The sequence below is a fragment of the Monopterus albus genome, unplaced genomic scaffold (genome assembly GCF_001952655.1).
Source record: "Monopterus albus unplaced genomic scaffold, M_albus_1.0 scaffold8.1, whole genome shotgun sequence".
Taxonomy (NCBI): Eukaryota; Metazoa; Chordata; class Actinopteri; order Synbranchiformes; family Synbranchidae; genus Monopterus; species Monopterus albus.
In genome coordinates, this window is record NW_018127888.1 from 3,581,341 (window position 1) to 3,601,196 (window position 19,856).

General features: G+C 41.4%; 4 protein-coding genes across 5 annotated transcripts in view; 1 reads left to right on the forward strand and 3 right to left on the reverse strand.

Annotated features, from left to right (window-relative positions):
* Nucleotides 1-6: 6 nt before the first annotated feature.
* poldip2 (polymerase (DNA-directed), delta interacting protein 2) lies at nucleotides 7-6,939 on the reverse strand. 2 transcript variants are annotated; one of them, XM_020586923.1, is made up of 11 exons: nucleotides 6,710-6,939; nucleotides 4,585-4,660; nucleotides 4,209-4,306; nucleotides 4,008-4,107; nucleotides 3,102-3,177; nucleotides 2,663-2,770; nucleotides 1,743-1,879; nucleotides 1,196-1,222; nucleotides 898-1,023; nucleotides 694-773; nucleotides 7-491 (listed from the first exon to the last, which is right to left on the reverse strand). In XM_020586923.1, exons 1-11 carry the CDS (start codon nucleotides 6,892-6,894, stop codon nucleotides 377-379), a joined length of 1,128 nt encoding a protein of 375 aa, XP_020442579.1. In that variant the 5' UTR covers nucleotides 6,895-6,939; the 3' UTR covers nucleotides 7-376. The 2 variants fall into 2 exon arrangements, with proteins under 2 accessions (XP_020442579.1, XP_020442570.1); XM_020586914.1 differs by having other exon boundaries at nucleotides 4,585-4,666.
* A 512-nt stretch (nucleotides 6,940-7,451) lies between these two features.
* vma12 (vacuolar ATPase assembly factor VMA12) lies at nucleotides 7,452-12,275 on the forward strand. Its single transcript, XM_020586934.1, has 6 exons — nucleotides 7,452-7,896; nucleotides 8,279-8,352; nucleotides 8,955-9,044; nucleotides 9,912-9,954; nucleotides 10,097-10,209; nucleotides 10,605-12,275. The coding sequence occupies exons 1-6, from the start codon at nucleotides 7,713-7,715 to the stop codon at nucleotides 10,698-10,700; spliced, it is 600 nt and encodes a 199-aa protein (XP_020442590.1). The 5' UTR covers nucleotides 7,452-7,712; the 3' UTR covers nucleotides 10,701-12,275.
* A 1,043-nt stretch (nucleotides 12,276-13,318) lies between these two features.
* Nucleotides 13,319-15,550, reverse strand: sebox (SEBOX homeobox). The gene is made up of 3 exons (XM_020587427.1): nucleotides 15,349-15,550; nucleotides 14,581-14,780; nucleotides 13,319-14,362 (listed from the first exon to the last, which is right to left on the reverse strand). The coding sequence occupies exons 1-3, from the start codon at nucleotides 15,449-15,451 to the stop codon at nucleotides 13,655-13,657; spliced, it is 1,011 nt and encodes a 336-aa protein (XP_020443083.1). The 5' UTR covers nucleotides 15,452-15,550; the 3' UTR covers nucleotides 13,319-13,654.
* Nucleotides 15,551-15,748: 198 nt separating this feature from the next.
* The window catches only part of smtnl (smoothelin, like), a 22,154-nt gene continuing 18,046 nt past the window's right edge, over nucleotides 15,749-19,856 (reverse strand). Inside the window, exons 3-9 of the mRNA XM_020586959.1 lie at nucleotides 19,126-19,383; nucleotides 18,928-18,990; nucleotides 18,776-18,836; nucleotides 18,540-18,686; nucleotides 18,328-18,451; nucleotides 17,318-17,469; nucleotides 15,749-16,506 (exon numbers count right to left, since the gene is read on the reverse strand). Of these exons, the coding sequence (XP_020442615.1) occupies nucleotides 16,380-16,506; nucleotides 17,318-17,469; nucleotides 18,328-18,451; nucleotides 18,540-18,686; nucleotides 18,776-18,836; nucleotides 18,928-18,990; nucleotides 19,126-19,383 (932 nt within the window). The 3' untranslated portion in view covers nucleotides 15,749-16,379. The remainder of the gene's footprint in view (nucleotides 16,507-17,317; nucleotides 17,470-18,327; nucleotides 18,452-18,539; nucleotides 18,687-18,775; nucleotides 18,837-18,927; nucleotides 18,991-19,125; nucleotides 19,384-19,856) is intronic.

Genomic DNA, 19,856 nt, shown 5'->3' on the forward strand with positions numbered 1-19,856 from the left:
AGCAGGAAGTACTCCCACCAGAAAAACCACCTGGTAAATATTTAGCTGTTGGATCAGGAACATGTCCAGCTCTGCCTGGCAACAGTAACTTCCCTCCCTGGTGCATGTTTCTTCAAACACAAGAGGAATGAAGATGTATTGATTTGCTACCTTGTATGACATAACACTGCCGACTGCACTCTGACAGAAAGAAGGGATGGGTGGGCCTGCATTTGGATGCTCTAGAAAACACTGTATTTTCTGTTTGCATAACCTGACTCATGCTAGTCCTACGCTGAAGGCTGAAGAAATGGTACAGAGAAAGGGTAACTCTAGACAACCCAGGAACATCCAGAACAGAGCATGTCTGGGGCCTGCAGGTCGGAGGTGACTACTTTCAGAATGTGTAGCCAGCGGGAGGCACTTTGTCGTCTTTGTTGCTCTCCAGGGAGAAAGGAGGAATGCGAACATCAAAGTGGGAGCCATCAGTCCTTTCAATACGAAATGTCCCCCTAGACACAAATAACAGCACCGAGTGACTAAGCCTGATATTTCAGACAGTAGGTTAGAAAAGAAAAAAAGATGAAGGAATATTTTGCTCAATGAAAATACTTAAAATCACATGACAAGCAAATCTAGTTAGTTAACCACTTGGAAGATGTAGCACATGTGACATGTTCAACAGTAAACTGATGTATGAATGAGCAAATTCACCACATATGACCACTGGGGGCTTGTAGAGACACATGGCTGCTGTACTGGAAGGCCGGCTGCTCTTTAGACAACACTGGCTCCTGAGATGACACACAAAGAGATAAAAGCTAAGATATATATGTATGTGTATGTATAATTGACTTGCTAACAAAGGTACATTGATACTATCTCCAGACACCGTTAGATGCACACATGTATACTGACCCTGCCTACGACCCCTCGTCCTCTGACCGTCTCCAGTGTTCCTGACAGACTGAAGATCCTCCAGTGCCTCTCCCTCAGCTGAACCACATCATTGCCCATGTTCTCCAGACGGATACAGTATCGCCACTACATAAGACAACACACACACATAAACATGTGAACCACACTGCTGGCACAGGCTAGGTTAATAATTATCATGAAGTATATCCGCTGCAAGCTGATGCTCATTTCAAACCGTGACCGTCATGTTAGGCCATTCCACACAATGTTCCCCACAGATCAAAAATCTGCTACTCACCCAGTAAACATGGGAGTTCTGGGCCTCCTGAGAACAAGAAAGTATTTCCATTAGTATTTAAATGGACTAGAGATGGCTTGTTGTACACAATCAAAATATAAAAGGCTAGAGTCTTGACTGGCAGACCCAAATACAACCAATGCAATGTAGACAGGTTTCAAGCTGGCGTAGTTCAAGATGTGCTTAAAGAAGACAGATGTACAGACTGCTGACAAATTGTAGGAAAATCCTGAATAAAGAAAGTAAACGGATTCGTACAGGACACAGGCTAATTTCATGTTCTGATGAGAATGAAAATGACTTTAGAATGACTAGCATTAGATGGTGCTTACAACCACCATCATCAAAACACTAAATGTGGAAATGTGTTTTAAAGAGTGCTGGTCATCAGTCCAGCAGACTTTCACACACCTGGAGAACCTATAACATGGGCCACGAAAACTGTTCTGGAGGCCTGTCATGGACCAGCACCTTGCTAAGACACTTTAGGTGTTCTTCCTCTTTAATTTGTTATCTATCTGTATTTTTTTAAGTATCATTCATTTACCCTCACGCCCATGTAGAAGGGGATGACAGTGACTCGGATGCTCTCGGTGGTTTCCCTGTGGACGTCTGAGAGCTCCAGCCAGGGGTGGTTCTTCTCCTGCCATGCCTTCAGGGTGTCTCTGGCTGTGAATGGAGGAGCTACAGCAGAGGACAAAACATGTTTAGTGAAACCAGTGGTTTCTCTCTTTTCTGCATGCATGCCTATAGCAGATATGTTTTGATGTCTGTCAGGGAAACAGAATCAGGTGGGTGGTGATGGTAGCTAAAAAAACAAAAAAACAATCGGTTACACAGTCACCAACCACAGCTATCAACAACGGTTAGGTTATGGAAATTAACAACACCTAAACTTGTGTGGAAGATCTGTATGAAGCCAATTGATGCCCACAAAGCATAGAAAGATATCATAGCACTTCCAGCTTGAAATTTCCATTGTCTGAAATGTAATTGAGGGGAACAGTGAAAATCAAGACAAGATCTAGAAGGCCAAGAAAATTGTCATATTGAACTCCATGTCTGCTGGGTAGAAGGGGAAAGCATAACCCCTATTACTGCAACAGAGCTGCAGGAAGGTGTAGCTGCCACAGGAGTGGGGGTGCATCATTCCACTGTGCAGCGCTGTTATGCAGACTGGGTCTACAGGAGGAAAACTGACCTGCAACCACATTTCAAAAGGAGGAAAAAGGATCAGTGTTTGATGGAAAGAGCATCTTCCCAAGTGTGGGGTTGTGTGGCAGCCAGTGGCACAGGAAACACTGAACGAACAGCTGGAAGAATACATTCACTATGTGCTATAGAGAGTACATAGCTGTATGTATACTGTGTATGCATAGTCACTGAAGTCAATTTCTGGACATTGTTACAGGTTTGCATGAAGACTGGTGTTAGAAGCTGAAATGGAGACTGTAGAAGAGTGTTTACTTTTGGTAGGGTTGTACATGAGGAAGCGCTCAAACAGCTCGTGCTGGATGGGGACCTGCTCTGTGGAGTTGTAGGGCAGAATGTCTTCATGGCTCACATAGTCCAAACCTGAAGATACACAGTAACATGGGATAAGACAAGACGGTTATCACCATTACAAATGAGAAGTTTTATATTCTACCGAGGCTGAACTGCTGCTAGAATCAAATTCAAATTCAGCCTGACAGTCAAATGTAACGCTAAGAATCTGAATGTTTTGTCCTGATCTGATCCTGACTGGAACAGACAAACCAGTTTCTGAGCTGGACATTGTACTTTAACAAGAAAGCTCCATTAGAAATAAATCAGAAAACAGACATAATCACCCCACTAATGGTACACGTTAGTGGTGTATCAGTGAAGTCTGGGCATCCTGAGCAGTCTGTGTACAGATGCATACCTGGGATGGCGTACAGGGCTCTGCTGTCATCATGGTTGGCCAGAAACGTCACTGCCTCTGTTTGGGATCTCTGAGACTGACAGACATAACACACACTAATGAGATAGATTCTACCACAATGGTGGCTTTGTGCTTTGTCACTAAAGTTTTCCAATTTATTGGAATTGTTAGTGAACACACATTAGTGGCTCTGTTTACACATACATTGTGAGCACCTGCATTGTGCCAGGATGTGATTCAGGCCGTGCAGGAGGGCTGTATAGTGTGAGTTAACATATTGTACACAATCAAAAAATAAAAATAAAAAAACACACCATGTCCGCTTGCTTTAAAGAGCCCATGGCATGCTCGTTCACAGCCATTTAATTTTTTAACTTGGGTATCTCTAGATTAGCTTTGCATTCATCAAACTTCCAAACAATCTGTGATTATTTCAGAACAATACAACTCAGTATCACAAGAAGAACCTCCTCCTGAAAACAAGAGGATAGTTTGTGAGCATGCACCACTCTTGTTGCCAGTTAGGAAGCTATGACAACACATAAAACAAAAAGACTGACACATGAGCTAAGTTTTCGACAAAGACAATACCTCTGATCCTATCTGACGTGTTAAAGCCAGAATATGAAAGTGAACAGCACGATGAACTGCCACAGCATTAATTAATTTGAATTTATCCTCCATAGATAGGTAAACAACAGTATATGTACCGATGAAAAGAGACGTGTAATGCTTTAAACATAACGGCATAATGCAGGAATCCAGTGTTGATCTGCTGATTTAACATTGTAGATAAGTCAGAAAAGCATGCCAAGGGCTCTTTAATATACAGTATCTCTAGGGGCAATAAAGACATATGTAAGGTAGCAGTTGGTGGTCCTAAAGGTAAAACATACAGTAACTTACTATGTGAGGACAGTCCCTGGTGTCAATCAGGACTTGGTAGTAGGTGTGAGTCTTCCCCTTCACCTCCTTGGACCCATGTGCTCCTGGGGGCTCAGGTTTACTGAAGAGAGAAAGTAAGATACAACAGATCTCAGGTACAAAAGTCTCACCGACAAACTAAACCGATAATAGTGCAGTCGGCAGCCAGAGATGGAGGTTTACCTGTCAGACATAGGAGGGGTGATGTCTCTGTCATAAAGTCGGGCATGCCAGGGAAACAAGACAATGCCTCTGTAGCCAAACACACTGTGGAGAAACAGCTGAGGAGAGCACAGCAGCAGGGAGAAAAGGGTTAAGTTGATGTAAGAATATATAAGCAGGAGGTTTAATGAAGCATAAATTAGATGGGAATAAAGTCACTTGACAGCATCAGGCAAATGCGTTTTCACAACAATATAAGAGAGCACCACACAGTGGAGAGGATGACTTGGTAATGTCAAAAAATGAGTCTTAAATTCACCTAAATTTTTTGCTAATGAGGGAGAATGCACTTCAGCTAGACTAACCATGTGCCTTAATGTGCGTGTGAGAATCTTACCTGCCCGGTTTCATATTTGCCATGTTGCTTCACAGCCTCAAACACTCCCACTGTCTCCAAAATCTTCCCTTCAGCCCTGTTCCTGCCAAATACAGGCAAACACCATTACACACCGGACCCTTTAGACATCAAAACAAAAGCAAAGGAACAGTAACATATTGGTCTACACAGTGTACAAACATGAGGATGGGATCAAAACAACATCATATATGGACAAATGCAAACAACCTGAAAGTCCCTGAGGAACCACAACAGGAAATAAAGATGATTCATCTCTACAGGAAGGAAAATCCTGCTGCTTTCCTTCAGTTGCAATATCAATCACAGATTTAACCAGAGTTAATAAAACATCACTTGTTGGATGTCAAACACACACAGACATACAGTTCATATTGCAACTGGTAACAACAGCTACTTCTGAGGTCCCTGCAAGGCTACTCTTCACAACAGAGATGAAGAGTGGGGATTAATTAGGTGGATACATGGACAAGGGGATTTAACGTTACACAGCAGGTTGGTTTCAGCTCACTTTAGTATCATGGGTGTTCTGCTTTGATTCTGTGTTTTCATGTTGAATGTGTTTCCTTGCTCATAAAACATCTGGAAAGTTTATTTTATCAGAATATTTACTATTGTGCGTCTTTCACATCCATATTTCCTTGCTAGCAGTCTGTTTACTGTGCTGATTGGTGCATAACTCCCAACATCAGCAGAATGAGAAGTGAGAGTATTGCACTGCCCGCATGTGTATCCTGGTGTGAATGCACAACACCAATAAAATGGAGACCTGCTCATGAAAACACTGCTCCATTGCACAGCTAAAATCCTGCAGAGGTTTCTCTGAGGCTTGTAAACATGTTGAATGAACATGACAGAGCATACAGTTGTCCTTCTTGGATTTCTGTCTTACTGCATTTCATCTGAAAAGGACCAAGAGCTCCAACATGTCCTGAATGCAGCATTATATTATTCTACATATGCGTTTATAGGATGTTAAATAATCACAGTGTGCTACTCCAAACACATGGAATAGTTTGTAAAGTGATTTTAAATTAACACTTTCAATGCATCCTAAAGATCTGAGCATCAGGGCCACAGCAGCTCTCCAGCAGTGTGTTCCCTACCGCAGGAACAATCTGAGAAATGTCAATACACTATGGTCACAGAGAACCAGTCCTAAATATAGCCAACCTATTGCAACCTCTGGAACACGCCTCAGCCAACAACTCACTCTGCCAATAATTACAGAACTATCTATATCACTTCACCCTTTCCCTCTTGTCCTGGAGGGGTGAAGGTAGGTCACTGGCAGGCAGCAGAACCCTTAGCTGAGTGCACTGTAGAAGTCCTTTTGTCATCAGTTAAAGCTTTGAGTGTTCTTGATTAGGTCCTTATAAGATCTGAAGATCAGTTTATCCCATTCTTACTGGCAGATACTCTCAAGCTGCATCAGACTAAAGGGAAAACATCTATGAACTGCCATAATCAGACCTCCCTACAGGGATCCGGTTTTGTCTCATCAGACCAGAGAATCTTCTCCTCCTTTAAATACCACTTAACAAACTCCAAGCAAGCCAGATGGGTAAAACTGGTAAATTCTGACAGAAAGATTAACATTTCCACAATCCTAACCAGAGGATCTGTGCCACTGCAGGTTTCAGAGGCGTTTAACTCTGAAATCTATTAATTTGAATCTAACAGTTATAATTAGTTGAAGCTATAGTGGCAGCATGTAAATACAAATAATGTTATTACCACTTATGTGGCAAATGATTATACAAGTCGTCCACAGTGGGTGTTTTGCTTTTCATACCTGTGATTTAAATTAAAATGTATTGAGTCAGCAAGTTGGAGACTGTCCCACAGTATTTCGCAACCCACGCTGGCTAGTTACAGCACCATGCTAGCTAAAGAGCAGCAGAGAACAAGCGTACTTTACTAATTTTCTGCTCCTAATCGTCAGCTCATAATTGCACGACATCTTACAATGCAGGCTCCACCTCTGGACATCTGTCCCCACAACAACAACGTGGCCACTGTTTTTATGGGTGCCATCTTGGAGACCTTAACTAAAGTCTTTAGCATGTTAGCATTGACAGAAGAGGACACTGGCAGCGTCTCTTACCGTGACGACATTAACCTCCTCTGCTGGCCGCCGGCGGACAGTCCGCAGGCTCGGCATAGTAATCGCAGTCTGTACACCTCAAACCTGCTGGTGGTGTCAATGGCACTCAGTATTCTCTGTGTGTGTTTCTTGTTGTATTTACTGACAGTGCTCAGCAAACCTCGGCGTAACGCACAAACCGCCATCTTTCCTGGCCTCGCACGTTCACATGGATATGTACAGCAAGATACTGATGCCGCTTTCATGTGACTGCTGCAGAATCGTAATTATGAGAACTTAAGAGTTTAAAATTTCGTTTTTTAATCCCTTTAGTGTAAAAAGAAAGTCAGACAATAATCTAAAATTAAGATAGCAACTTGGTTGAAGTTCTAAAGTGTTGCTATGTTGTGTGGACTATAAGTGAAACAACGAGTTACAGACAGTACTTTTGTTTAAATGTATACGCAATGTACGTACGCATGCATATATGTGTTTCTTTCTTTGTTTCTTTGTTTGTTGGTGCGTTCGTTTGTTGCTTTTCATCAAAACATTAATGCATATTCAGATTGACAGTCCTGTAGTTTTGCCTTTCGGATCTTAGGGGGAATCCGTGAAGGCATCAAACGAGCACGTGTGAGCTGTAGAAACATTAAATTCAACATGTAACAAAACATTATTGTATCAATAAAGATTAATATTTTACAAAAATTATTACGTTCTAGACGGTTTTAAAATGCAGAATTGAAATAATATATTTTGCAAAGTTGGCCATGTGAGCTAATACGTCATCGTGTCACAAGGTAAACAATATGGCGGCCTACTTAGTGCTCTTGTTAGCTGTTAAACACTAAATTTCAATGACTACCTACTTAAAACAGATTTAAATGTTTTGGCCCCTTTCCTTGATAGCATATATACATTGGCAGGTCTTGTTTCACTGTGAACAAGTCTGTAAATAGTTGTGTTTAGATAGCTACATCGCATAAAACCAGACTTCCTCGTCTGAGACATTTGGAATAAAACCATGGCCTCGTCATTTGTCGTCGGAGATAAATTCAGAAGTAAGGTGACAGAGTTATTGGAAAAGACAGTGTCATCTCTGCCTCGACGACTGAGAGAAGAACTGGAGAAAATTCTTGAAAACCCAGAACCAACGACCCTGCCCTTCAGTACAGCGAGAAAACTCAAGAAATACCTTCAAGAAGAAGGTAATGTGGTGTTTCACATGTTTCAATAAGGTAGCTAATGGTAATGTTTTCTAAAGGTCAAGTGGAGTAGGTGCTTGTGGTCCAGTTTAGCCGCAGTTTAATTGTACACACAACTATGTTAATGTTTAGACATTAAGTGTAATAATAAAATATTTACTAACATTTTGAGTATTTGACCTTAATGGAAGTTGGTTAAACGTTTCCGATTAAAGAAAATCATTAAAACTGGGTGTGAATTATGTGAAACACTCATTGTTATTTTCCAGCAGTTTTATAATTGTGTCACTTAAGTGCAGTGTTTAATCATTTAAGCTGTAGCCATGCCAGAGATATGTGTTGTTAAAATGCAATGTAACATTTTCTCATATCTGTTTTTCTCCAGGGCATCCTTTCTACCTGCATGAGTTGTTGGAGGACAGCGTCCTGCACCTGCCTGAAGTTGTAAAGCCTCCTAGAGTAAGTGAAGTTATGCAAGTTTCTCATGTTATGTCTGTTAACCTCCAACTCATCGCTTGGTGTTATGCTGCATTCACAGCATGTAAGAAGCAAGAGAGAGACGAGCTTCATGCCAACTGGGAAAAAGCATCTACTTCAGTTTTGAGGCTTTAAAACAGCTACATTCCCAAATGTAAATAATAATTAGTTATTTAAAACAAGTAGGCTTTATATCTTTTCTATTAGTATTTTTCGTTTGGCCCGTGTCCGAAAGATTTTTGGGAGGTGCATGGTCCACCTTAACATTTTGACTTTTTATTTGTAAAATGCTGTAAAATATTAATGTAGTTGTAATCTTAATTGTATTGTAGTACTCAATAAACACATGACATTATGATGACGTCTAAAAAAAATCCTAATGCAAAAACATTTAAATGTTGTCACATTTAACTGTATAATCCATGTTCAAACTGTTACTCATATGATATGAGTGTTGTATTATCCTGCAATTAAACACATGAGAGTGAAAGTAAAATAGCTTAAGATAAAAACAAGTCCAGTGTCATCAGGTACACAGCTGGAAACAGGTAAAACTAAAATGAGATGTTTTTGTTTTACTGCAGAACCCAGAGCTAGTTACACGACTGGAGAAGATCAAAGCCAAACTAGCCAATGAGGAGTACAACAGGATCACACGTAATGTCAATGCTCAGGTAAAACATCTTGCAAGCATCCCTATGGGCTAGTCTATGAGAAACAAATAGATATACAATGTATTATGTGTGTAGAAGTATTATCACTGTCTTGACTGCACTATAAAAGCTCGTCTATTTTTTAATCATGTGCGACCCCTACTACAGCCTTAAAACAAGAAAATATGAGCTATTGTATTTTTCATTATAGGGACAGGTACCAGAAGTCGCTTTATTTCACAGGTTTTTATTAATGCCACTGTTTCAGATTAAGATACACATAATTACATTTCTTGAGCTAATAACACTGTGAGGATATTCAAGATCACAGCAGCACAAAGCCATTCAAAGCAAGTCATGGTGAATCCCGATTCCCTTATTTTATTGTTCCTCAATTTTTGCTCGACCTGGAGGTCATTCCGGTCCACCGTGATAAAGGATGTCCCAGAACTTTTATTTCTGCTCTTAGGAGAGAGCAGCGAGGAGTAATGAGGCTGCCTGGAGGAGCTATAACCGAGGATACACAAGAATATCCATCATGGAAGTCTGTTATTGGAAACCTGTTTGTGATTGAACATTTCACATAAGGCTCAGAGAAAAGGATGTCTCATGTCAGTTAAAATATGTTTCCTCAGTTCCTCTCTCCTCACAGTTTATCCTTGCATCTTTCATGGGCAGGACTTAAACTCAAGGGAAATGCGCATGTGAGGGAAATGTGGGTGCAGTTAGGGGAACTGTCGTATGTAGAGTTTGATGAAGGAGCATACCCTGACTACATTCCAGAGGAACGTGCAGTTCTGTTATTTGTGGCAGCCCAGGTTTCCTGCCAACCACAGTAAATATTTGCCCATGTTTTACTGTGTAATAAATCTCTTTCTTTGACTTTAGGAAATCAACCGGAATGGAACACTAGCAGATTTTGGACGGCAAGGTTAGTCACCTGTACAAATTTAACATCATCTACATTTATTTAGTGTCCTTGGTTTGCCAGACTATCAAAATCCCAGGAAACAGAAGCTGAACTTTGTTGCATCACATTGACAGCGAACTTGTTTTCCCCTCTCTTTCTCCAGTACGATCTGTCAAAGCTGTGGTGGTCACCATATTCAACTTCCTGGTTACAGTGGTGGCAACTTTTGCCTGTTCCTACATGGGTAGTCAATATCTGTTCACTGAGACCGCAGCAGTAAGCGAACATTTCATTTTATCTACGCTACCAGTCAAAAGATTGTAAACACTTTCCCACTGAATTGAATGGGAAAGTGTGTCCAAACCTTTGACTGTAGTGCACGTTGAGATGCCGCTTTGTTACCAGTTTAATCCTGTGAAGTCTAATAAAACGGCCATGTAATAAATTGCACCTTTATAATAATGTCAGCACTGAGTCATAGAGGCGTTGATATAATCTTTGGATTGCAGTATACTGAATGGTGCTTTTGTTATTTTGTTCATTTGTATGTCATTGAAACCATTTACAACATAAGCAAACAAGTTCCAGTGTTAAAGATGTAAATCCCCATGAAGCTGTATGTGAGATACCTAACTTTGTCTTTGTTTATTTGTTTCTTCTTTGTTGTCCAGCGAGTGATATCAGCTGTGATCGCTGCATCTGTAGTCGGCCTTGCTGAGCTTTACGTCCTGGTCCGGACCATGGAGGGAGAAATAGGAGAACCTTAGCAGTTATGCTGAAGGAAACGTTCATACTGGAATCGAAACCAACAAACTTTAGCGACCCTCAAAGCAGAAGTTAGACAACCTCAGCAAGCCTGCAGAATCAAAACAGACCTCCTCGTTCTGTAATGAGAACTTTGTCAACTTTGAGATTTTTATTTGAAGGGACAATGTATGTATCTGCATAAGATTACTAAGAATTTCCAAATTTATGACAGTAGGACCACTGAACACAAGCTGGAATGTTATGAGAAAGCACATAGGTTCAAAATGAATTAATTTTATAACATACTACTGCTTTATCTAATCATTCCACCTCTCCAGACATTTTTAATTCAATCAAAATATGAATGATGTTTTTTTATTTATTTAGTTATTTTGCATTTTAGATTTCTGTTAAAGTTTAACCTTTTTTCTTCCTCCAACATTTTTTTCTCTCTTCTCAGGTGTAATTTTTGTTTTCAGTAAATTTACCAGCACAACGGTAAGCAGTACCTTGTCTTAGAAAGTACATTTTCCATGCCTGCACTTAAAAGATGTTTATTCAGGAGATACGGGAATACTGTTGTGAAGACAGAGTTTGATAAGACAGGAATGTGGTCATATTTAAATAGCATCTCAGCGCAAGTTACTGTGGTTTAGAGTGTGAGCTACAAGACGTATGAATGGTTTAGTAAGTGTAGATGTAGTCGAGCATTTAATGGATGAGGCTGCTGTGGTTCCAAGTTTTTCTCATTGTCAACAAATTGCATGAAGTCAACAAAGCCTTTAGTCCAGTTATCAATCATTTCTGTTGTTATTTTGTCATGTTGTTTTACTTTTCTCTAGTTGCCCTTGTTTTGAATAACCTACTAGCTGTGGCATCAGTCAGTATTAATATTTACCAAAATGTTGCTGAATTATTTTAGCATCCATCTCCACCTGACAGATGTGGTAATAATTGTCTTCTGATCTGTGCTTACTGTATCTGGTTTGAAGTGAATTATAGAGCCAAAGCAACACATGAAAAACAAGTGATTATTGTGCACCAGGGGTGCAGCGGCTATGATAAAAGACTTAACATCCTAAGAGCACTAACACCATGGATCTTATTTCTAAACAGTTCTAATACAGCATAGATGATCTGTTTGCTCTGGGCTCTTTTCATATTTTTTGTAAACTATCCCATCCTCCTCTTGTCAGATCCTGTAATATCAGTGGAAAGATTAAAAGCTGTAACTACATCTGGAATACAAAAAAAGATCTGAGACCTAAGATTAGAGATTTGACACCCGGATTAAAGTTTGATTGAAAGATTATTTGGTATTAAAGATGATTATGATATGCAGAGGTCTCTGTCCAGCACTGGACGAACATTGGGCACTGTTGTCTGTCATATTTACCTCTGTATTATACCTCTCATGTAATATTTCAGAACTTAAATCCAGGCAGAATTACACAGCCAGTAAGCTGATAGACCCTGAGCTCTGACTTTAATTTAGTTCTTATTTTCTATGCCTTTTTCTTCCTTCTGCCCATCAAACCTCTGTGGTACTTATAATGCAGAGAGATATGAAAAAATATATTTTGGCTTAGAAAAGAATTGTTCCTGTCATGGTATCTTCCCCACAATGAATCATTTTAATCAGGATGTTTTGAAAGATAATACTCATGAGGTTGCAGCATTAAACATGCCAGAGTTCAGCTTACAGTAGAAATCAGGAGCTGGCATCTGTTTGAAGGATCCATGTCGTGTACAACAGTGTTTCCAACGAGGAAGCGAGTTGGTGGGTGACATGTTGCTGACTATTAGTCAGTTATTTACTGACGTTAAGTTCTCAAAATGAGTCTCAAACATAAGGAACAGGTCCTGAGCTGCATGCATGGCTCTTGACCTTTTCAATTAACCATATGCTACTTGAGTTATGGGTGGCTTGATGTAGCAGTGGTTAGCGCTGTCTGGGTTCGAGCCTGGGCCGCCTCGAGTGCTTTCTGTGCGGAGTTTGCATGTGCCTGTGTGGGTTCTCTCCAGGTACTCCAGCTTCCTTGGTGACCTGTCCAGGGTGGATCCCGCCTCTCACCCAGTGTCAACTGGGATTGGCTGAGTGAATGTGAGTGTTTGTGGTTGTGTGTCTACACGTCAGCCCTGTGATAGACTGGTGACCTGTCCAGGGTGGATCCCGCCTCTCACCCAGTGTCAACTGGGATTGGCTCCAGCCCCCTGTGACCCTATTTAGGAATAAGCAGTACAGATAATGGATGGATGGATGCTTGAGTTATGTTTAATAATATTGAGGGTCGTCAAAAAATTATCACTCAGACACTGTTGTTGCCTCTAGGCAACAACAAGGGAAACAAATGTATATACTTGAAAGTAAGTATTTACTTAAGAATGTGTTTAACAATAATTCTGAGGTACTTTTACATACCACTTTATACTGCTAGTCCAGTGATTAACAACCATGTACAGTACTTGTACCCAGGAAAGAGAACAATAAACAATTAGCTAAAAGTAAAAGTTAAATGTAGATAAAAGTAATAGATAAACAGTTGAAATAGTTAGCCAAAAATAATCATTTAAATTTTTTTATTTAACCAATATTTATCCAAGGGCAGTCCCGCTGAGGTTATTAAGCTCTTCTTCCTTGGTGCCCTGGCCATGATGGCAGCATTCACAAGATCATTCAGTCAAACAATTACAATAAAACAAATCTACTTTACAAAGAAACTAATAAGTAACAAATTATATTGATTACCTTACCTGTCTGTAAGGTAATATGCTACAAAAACACAAAACATAAAAAGGATAATCCAACAACAAAACTCTACAACTCAGTACATTAGATGTTTGTTTTGAGGTACAATCAGCTCCTGAATGACTAAGATCAGATTTAGACCCAGAAAGTGAAATGTGACAGAAATGGGAGCTGCAACAGTATCCACTTTTAACACTTTTAACAGCTAATCCTTTACATTCAGAGTCATGAGAATTCCAGGAAGTTGGTGACAATAGCTGCGTTGTAGATCAGGTCTGAGATATATCCCATGGAGGTTTGAGGTCCCATTTGTGGGTGGTGGCGGTAATGATATTGGTGATGTCCTTGGCCCTGAGTTACCTCCCAATGCACTGGCTGAGGGTGGGAAGGGACTACCTGGTCCACAGAGCCTTGACCTCCACCTGCAGCACTGCCTCCGTACACAGCTTGATGAGTCCTGGTTGGAGTCAAGCTCTGGGGTTTGAAGTTCCTAAAGGCCTGGTATGAGCAGGATGAAGCAGGGTGGGGAGGCTGCCTGGTAATGGGCTGAGAAAGTGAACCGGGAAGAAAACTGGGGAGTGCTGATCCCAAATGCTGCTGCTGCTGATGGTGGTTCTGCTCCCAGAAGGAGGGCTCTGAAGGTTTTGAGAAGCCCAGTGTTGGCTGCTGGTGGAGCAATGAGGAAGATGCTACAGGTGATGATGCTGGGTTGCTGTAGATTTGGATCCAGTCTGAGTAATTTTGTGTAGCATCCTCACAGTGGTAGTTCAGCTCTTTTCTGAATATGTCTTCCAGGGTGGTTGGGGTGGGGAAAGTGGAGGTCATGAGTCCAGGAGAGGGCTCCACAGCCCCTTTAGCTCCTAGGACAGGCTTTGTGGACTTAAGGAGGCTACCATTCTTTATACTTCTGGCTCTTCTGTTTTGGAACCACACCTGTGGAAGATGGCAGGACTTTTTTTATTGTATGTCTGGTCGTCACCACACCTCTGTGCAGGACGACCACTTTGAATGTAGCAGAAACCATTCTTATGTTTTGTAGTTTTGATCACCAAAAACAGCAAATATATATTTTTAAATCTGCAATAACGTACCTGTAGCTGGGGGCTACAGAAACAGAAAACGTGTGTGCACGCGCCCTGAGCAGCACTGACCTGTATCTTGCTCTCTGGCAGGTGCGTGTGCGCGGCCAGTCTCTCCCTCAGGGTGATGTCCGGGTACGGGGTAACAGCAAAGGCCTGCTCCAGCTCCGACAGCTGGGCTCGGCTGAAGATGGTCCTCTTCCTTTTCCTCTGACCGTCCATCAAACCAGCGGCTCTGTCCGGAGAAGACACTGCGCTCCCACTAAGGACATCTTAATGGACAGGGATGGAAGGACATGAAACAGATACAATGAAATCAAATAGCCGGCAGTACATTAAAATATAAGAGAGAGGGAACGAAATGGACGGTCGTTTGCCAAGAAGAAAATGTTTTAAAGCATTTATGAAACTGTGTTTTAGTCAACATTTTGGAGACCGTTAAACTGAAATGGCTTTTTAAATGTGTACGAATGCATTTTAGAGCAATTTAGATTAATTTTATATTCTAAAATAATTAGGACTATTTTGTGTACACCGGGTCATATTACCTACAACTCACGCGCTTGTTTAACGGTATTGTTGTTGTTGTTGTTATCGTTATAGATCATTCTGCCGTTTTAATTTCCGTTGTTCTTTTTTTGGCTGACCACTCTTTATTGATAAAAAAAAAAAGGCCAAAGGCCCACTGATCAAATTTAGGCCCCAAGAGGAAATTATTGTCATGAAAAAGAGCTTCATCGTGATCAATGACAAATTTACACTTCTCCTGGTTTCTTGACTGATGTAGAAACAAATATTTAAATCGATCAATCGCATAAATAAGACTCATTTCTAACTCACCTTGACAGTTATCGCCTTCCCCAAATAGCGCCTTAAAATCCCCCAAGTCTTTCTGCTGGTTTTGCTTGAGTAAAGAGAAGTCCGAGTCCACGAACAGAGCCATGACTCCACACAGAGACACGCACGTCTACCGCTGCTGACAGCTGACCTCTTCTTATACGTGGATAAGATGGGACACCCCCGACACCCGTCACCCAGTAAATCCAGGTGTTTCCCACCTCTGCCTCTAATCCCCGGTTACACAGAGGACTGGGCAGAGCTGTTTTCATGGATATGACGTTGTGCGTATAGGCACAGATCATGCAGAATAACTGATAATCTGTAAGAACTACAATGCCTATATTTATGTGCAAACAGTACAGTTTATTGATTTCATTTCTCAAATCTTAATATCATCTCTGTAACACGATATCACAGCACATGTGAATGCAAAGATCACTCAGCAAAACGTTTCATTTTACACGTCACATTGATTCATTTCCTATATACATATATATATTTTGTCATTTATTTTTCCCCACAGTGTGTTTTGCTTCATCACAAACTAATGCCTACAGTCGAGGTTTTCAGTGACATTTGTGAAATGTACCTCTTTTCCATTTGCGCAATATAGACACTCACTTTTATATATGTGTGGTGTTATACAGCACAGTGTTAGTTGCACTCTCTGCACAATATCTCAGTATTGCAACCACACACACACACACACACACACACACACACACAGAAAAAACAGTTGCATTAGTGTGTAAATCCATTTTCTTCACTGGTGTTAACAACATGGGATTGTACACACACATAAAGTGTCCTCTTCATGAGTCAGCATCTGAGCTGTGAGCACTTGTCCTGCAGCATGTGGCCCACCACCTGGGGGCAGCATTGTCTTGTTAAAATGTTCTCAGGCCAGCTCTTGACCTCAAAGTTGGGTACAGAGGATGAAGAGCATCCTACCGCTGAATATCTCATGGTGAAAAAGCCTGAGCCTAAGAGTCTATAATGGTGCAGAAATTTAGATCTGCAGTGTTTGTGTTTCACTCAAACTTGCGCAGGTGGTTGTAGAGGGACTGGACGTAAGTGAAGACACACATAGGGTCTGGTTTACGACCCATGATCATCATGTCATCCACCTCGATCAACCGATCGCAGCCTGCCTTCACCCTGGAAACACACAGAAACACATAGGTCAGTAAGAAAGGTTTTCAGATGCATGAACATGTTTCAAACAGAACTCACCCAAAACAGGATTTGGCATTTTGAAAAGTTAAAACTGCTGTCAGGCTAAAAAAAAAACCTGAAACTGTTTTTTTTTTTTTTTGCTCTATTAAGTGGTCTACAAAATAGTTCTGCTTAAAATACTGACTGTGATCCTTTACTTTCTAACAAATATGCTTTGAGGAGGTAAATAATGACTTTGTATTTAATCATTCATATGTGCTGTGTTACACCTGCCGCTGTATATGAAGAACTGATTCTGTGACCAAGTTTCTCAGTCAAATTTGGCAGCAGTGTTATCAGTCAAAGAAAAACACATGACTAAATCAAGTGGTAACTTGAAGCCCTGAAATGTAGTATGTGCATATCCAGGCTGTAGGCCTGTGTCATATCACATTTCTAGTATGCAGGAGGTTTGAGAAGACAATAAATCATGCTCTGTGACATGATGTAGTCAGGCTAAAGGAATGCACACCTTTCACTGAACACAATAAGAAAGCATGGTGACAAAGGATAGGCAGGAATATAAATGTGTGTATTTTGCTCTCTCATGCAAAACAGTAATTTCAGAGGCCTATAAAGTAAAAGCATCAAAGAAAAATCGAGAGGCATTCAGCCACAGTAAAGACTTTCAAGTCAATTCAACAAATTCCTGAAACCACAACTGATTCCCAACTAAGAAATTTATCATCTTGGGAAAACTGGCCACTTCTAAAAATCTACATTGCTTTTATATTTTGATGGTACTGTCACTCACTCTGCGGTTCCAAAGGCCAACTCAAAGTTGTGTTTGCGATTTTCTGGCGAGAGGGAGGTGTAGTCAAACTCAGTGGGGAAGAAGGAGTGGACTAGAGCACAGAAGGCCATCCCATCGCTCCAACTAGAGGAGAAGTTCTGGATGTCGATGTTCTGCAGAGAAACAAAAATAAAGATTTGGTGATGATGTGGCACATGTGTGTTTCAGTGAGTGGTAATGTGTCATTTCAGGCCTCTGAGTGCCTGGGGGAAAGTAGTACGAGCTGAAAGAAAGATGGAGGTAAAAGAACTTGATTGTCAGCTCATTGTAGCTTCATAAAAGAATCTCTTCACTCACTGTCTAGCCTATAATTATGATGGATAAAACAGATTTTCCCCTCCTCTCCTGCTTTTGGTCTATTACATGCTTGTGAAATCAAACAATTTCAAAGATGGTCATTATTAGTCTGGTTTCTGAATGAGTGAAATGCAGCATGTAGAGTCATCAGATGAACATCTCTCTCTCATGTGTTTGTACATGAATGTTTGCTCCCGGCTTATAAGAGTCCTGGCCTTGCCTGGTTTGACTATAACCAGCACCACATGGAGAAGTTGGCACAAGCTGCGGTGAAGAAAAGGAAACTGGAGTGCAGCAGCGTGACGGTGTACTCAGCCATGATCTAAACATCTTCACCCTGCTCAAGTCCATAACACACATGCACACAGTGCTGTGTGCTGGCAGGGTACAGCTTTATGAAAGGTCAGCAGAAGCTATGATCATTTCCATCACTGTCTGTGTGGAGTTTGCCTGTGTGGGTCTTCTCTGGGTACTCCAGCTTATTCACAGTTCAAAGGCATGCAGATTAGACTACTGGCAATTCTAAATTACCCATAGGGGTGAAGGTATGTGTGAGTGGTTGTCTGTGTCTATGTGTAAGCCCTGTGGTAAACTGTCCAGGGTGTACCCACCCCTCAGCCACTGTTGCCTGGGATTGGCTCTGAAATTAATGTAAATACAACTGGGTATTTTACCTGGTAGCCTATGGTCTTGGAACGGCACCACTCAAGAAGGACTTGTTTGATGCTACTGGCGCTGGACACCCCAAAACTCTGAGATCGCTTCAGTTTGGGTTTAGAGTCCACTGTTTTGGGAAGGCTGGACAGAAAGAGAAGGGGTTGGAAGAGAGGCAACATAGATGCAGTTGTATCTATAGTGATCTAAACACAGCATTAACTGCATTTACCTGTTACTTGCTTCAGAGTCCAGTCTTTCAAAGATCGATCGACGAGCCTGAGCACCAATGTTACGAGGCAGGGTCTGTGACCTCTGTAATTCTCGCTTTCTCTCTCCTATCTGCCCAAAAGACCTGCCGCTGTTTACATCAGCATCTCTGCGGGATGGGAGCACAGAAAAAAAAAACATAAGAAAACATATCTGGCCTGTCCTATATGATGTCATTCTCAATCACGTTACACTCACCTGTCATGCTGCTGTAGCCCAGAGTAGGTCACAGACTTAGTAGGAACTAAATTTGCCTTCTCTGCAAAAGACAAACACTCAGAGTAAATCATATCCACAACACTGCAGTCTCAATTAGGATATCAAGATGTACGTATGTCTGTGTGTTTCACCAAGAAGGCGAGGGGATCCCAGGGCTCTGATAGGTGTAGGGGTCCATGTCTTCACAGAAGATACTAACCACAACAAGAAAAAAGGAAATTGTGAAATAAGAAACTAAGATTTTCCAAAACAACTTAATTATTCTGCATTCCTTTTGCATTCAGGAAAAAGCACCCAGACAGACTGGACAAAGCGACACAGTCAGCTACCTGGTTGAACTGGAGGCTCCTCTGTTGGTTGAGACTGGTTGGTGCTAGTGGCTGATTGACCAGGAGGTGAGTCCTCAGAAACAGGAAAGGACCGAGAACCGAGCGGACTGCTGGGAGAGTCGGGAGAGCCCTTGATTTCAGCTGTCTTTGTTGTCGCGGTGATGGGCAGGTGGGGCATCCGCACGGTGACAGCAGCTGTGTGCTCGTGTGGGAAGTCACCAGGTGGAGAGATCTTTTCGTGTACCAATGTTGAATGTTCTAGTTGGATTTAGAGGTTTAGAATGATCACATTAATGGAAATTAAAGCTGTAATCACTTTACAAACTAACAAACTCACAGAAGATTACAACCAACTCTAGTTTCCCTGAGCTCTTTGGAGCTTTTTAGTTATTTTAGCTCAGTGTTGTGCTTTGGCAGCCCACAGATTCTGCTCAATCATTTCCAGCAACAGAAGGTAGCTGTTTTCAGATTAAAAGGTTCAATAAACTGCACTCTAGCTGACCAGTAAAAACATAACATAAGTTTGGTGACTTCTTGATGCATCCATCCATCCATTTTCCTCCGCTTATCTGGGACCGGGTTGTGGGGGTTGCAGTCTAAGCAAAGATGCCCAGACTTCCCTCTCTCCAGACACTTCCTCCAGCTCCTCCGCGGGAATGCTGAGGCGTTCCCAGGCCAGCCGAGAGACATAGTCCCTCCAGCGTGTCCGGTGTCTTCTCCGGGGCGTCCTC

Coding starts and splice junctions, on each gene's coding strand:
- poldip2 (XM_020586914.1), bottom strand. CDS start 6,894: ATGGCGGTTTGTGCGTTACGCCGAGGTTTGCTGAGCACTGTCAGTAAA. Junction 1,880..2,662: donor CATGTACAACCCTACCAAAA/GTAAACACTCTT, acceptor CCTCTGCTGTAG/CTCCTCCATTCACAGCCAGA. Junction 774..897: donor GACGAGGGGTCGTAGGCAGG/GTCAGTATACAT, acceptor GTGTCATCTCAG/GAGCCAGTGTTGTCTAAAGA.
- vma12 (XM_020586934.1), top strand. CDS start 7,713: ATGGCCTCGTCATTTGTCGTCGGAGATAAATTCAGAAGTAAGGTGACA. Junction 7,897..8,278: donor GAAATACCTTCAAGAAGAAG/GTAATGTGGTGT, acceptor GTTTTTCTCCAG/GGCATCCTTTCTACCTGCAT. Junction 8,353..8,954: donor AAGTTGTAAAGCCTCCTAGA/GTAAGTGAAGTT, acceptor GTTTTACTGCAG/AACCCAGAGCTAGTTACACG.
- sebox (XM_020587427.1), bottom strand. CDS start 15,451: ATGGCTCTGTTCGTGGACTCGGACTTCTCTTTACTCAAGCAAAACCAG. Junction 14,781..15,348: donor GGAAGGCGATAACTGTCAAG/GTGAGTTAGAAA, acceptor CTGTCCATTAAG/ATGTCCTTAGTGGGAGCGCA. Junction 14,363..14,580: donor TGCCAGAGAGCAAGATACAG/GTCAGTGCTGCT, acceptor CATCTTCCACAG/GTGTGGTTCCAAAACAGAAG.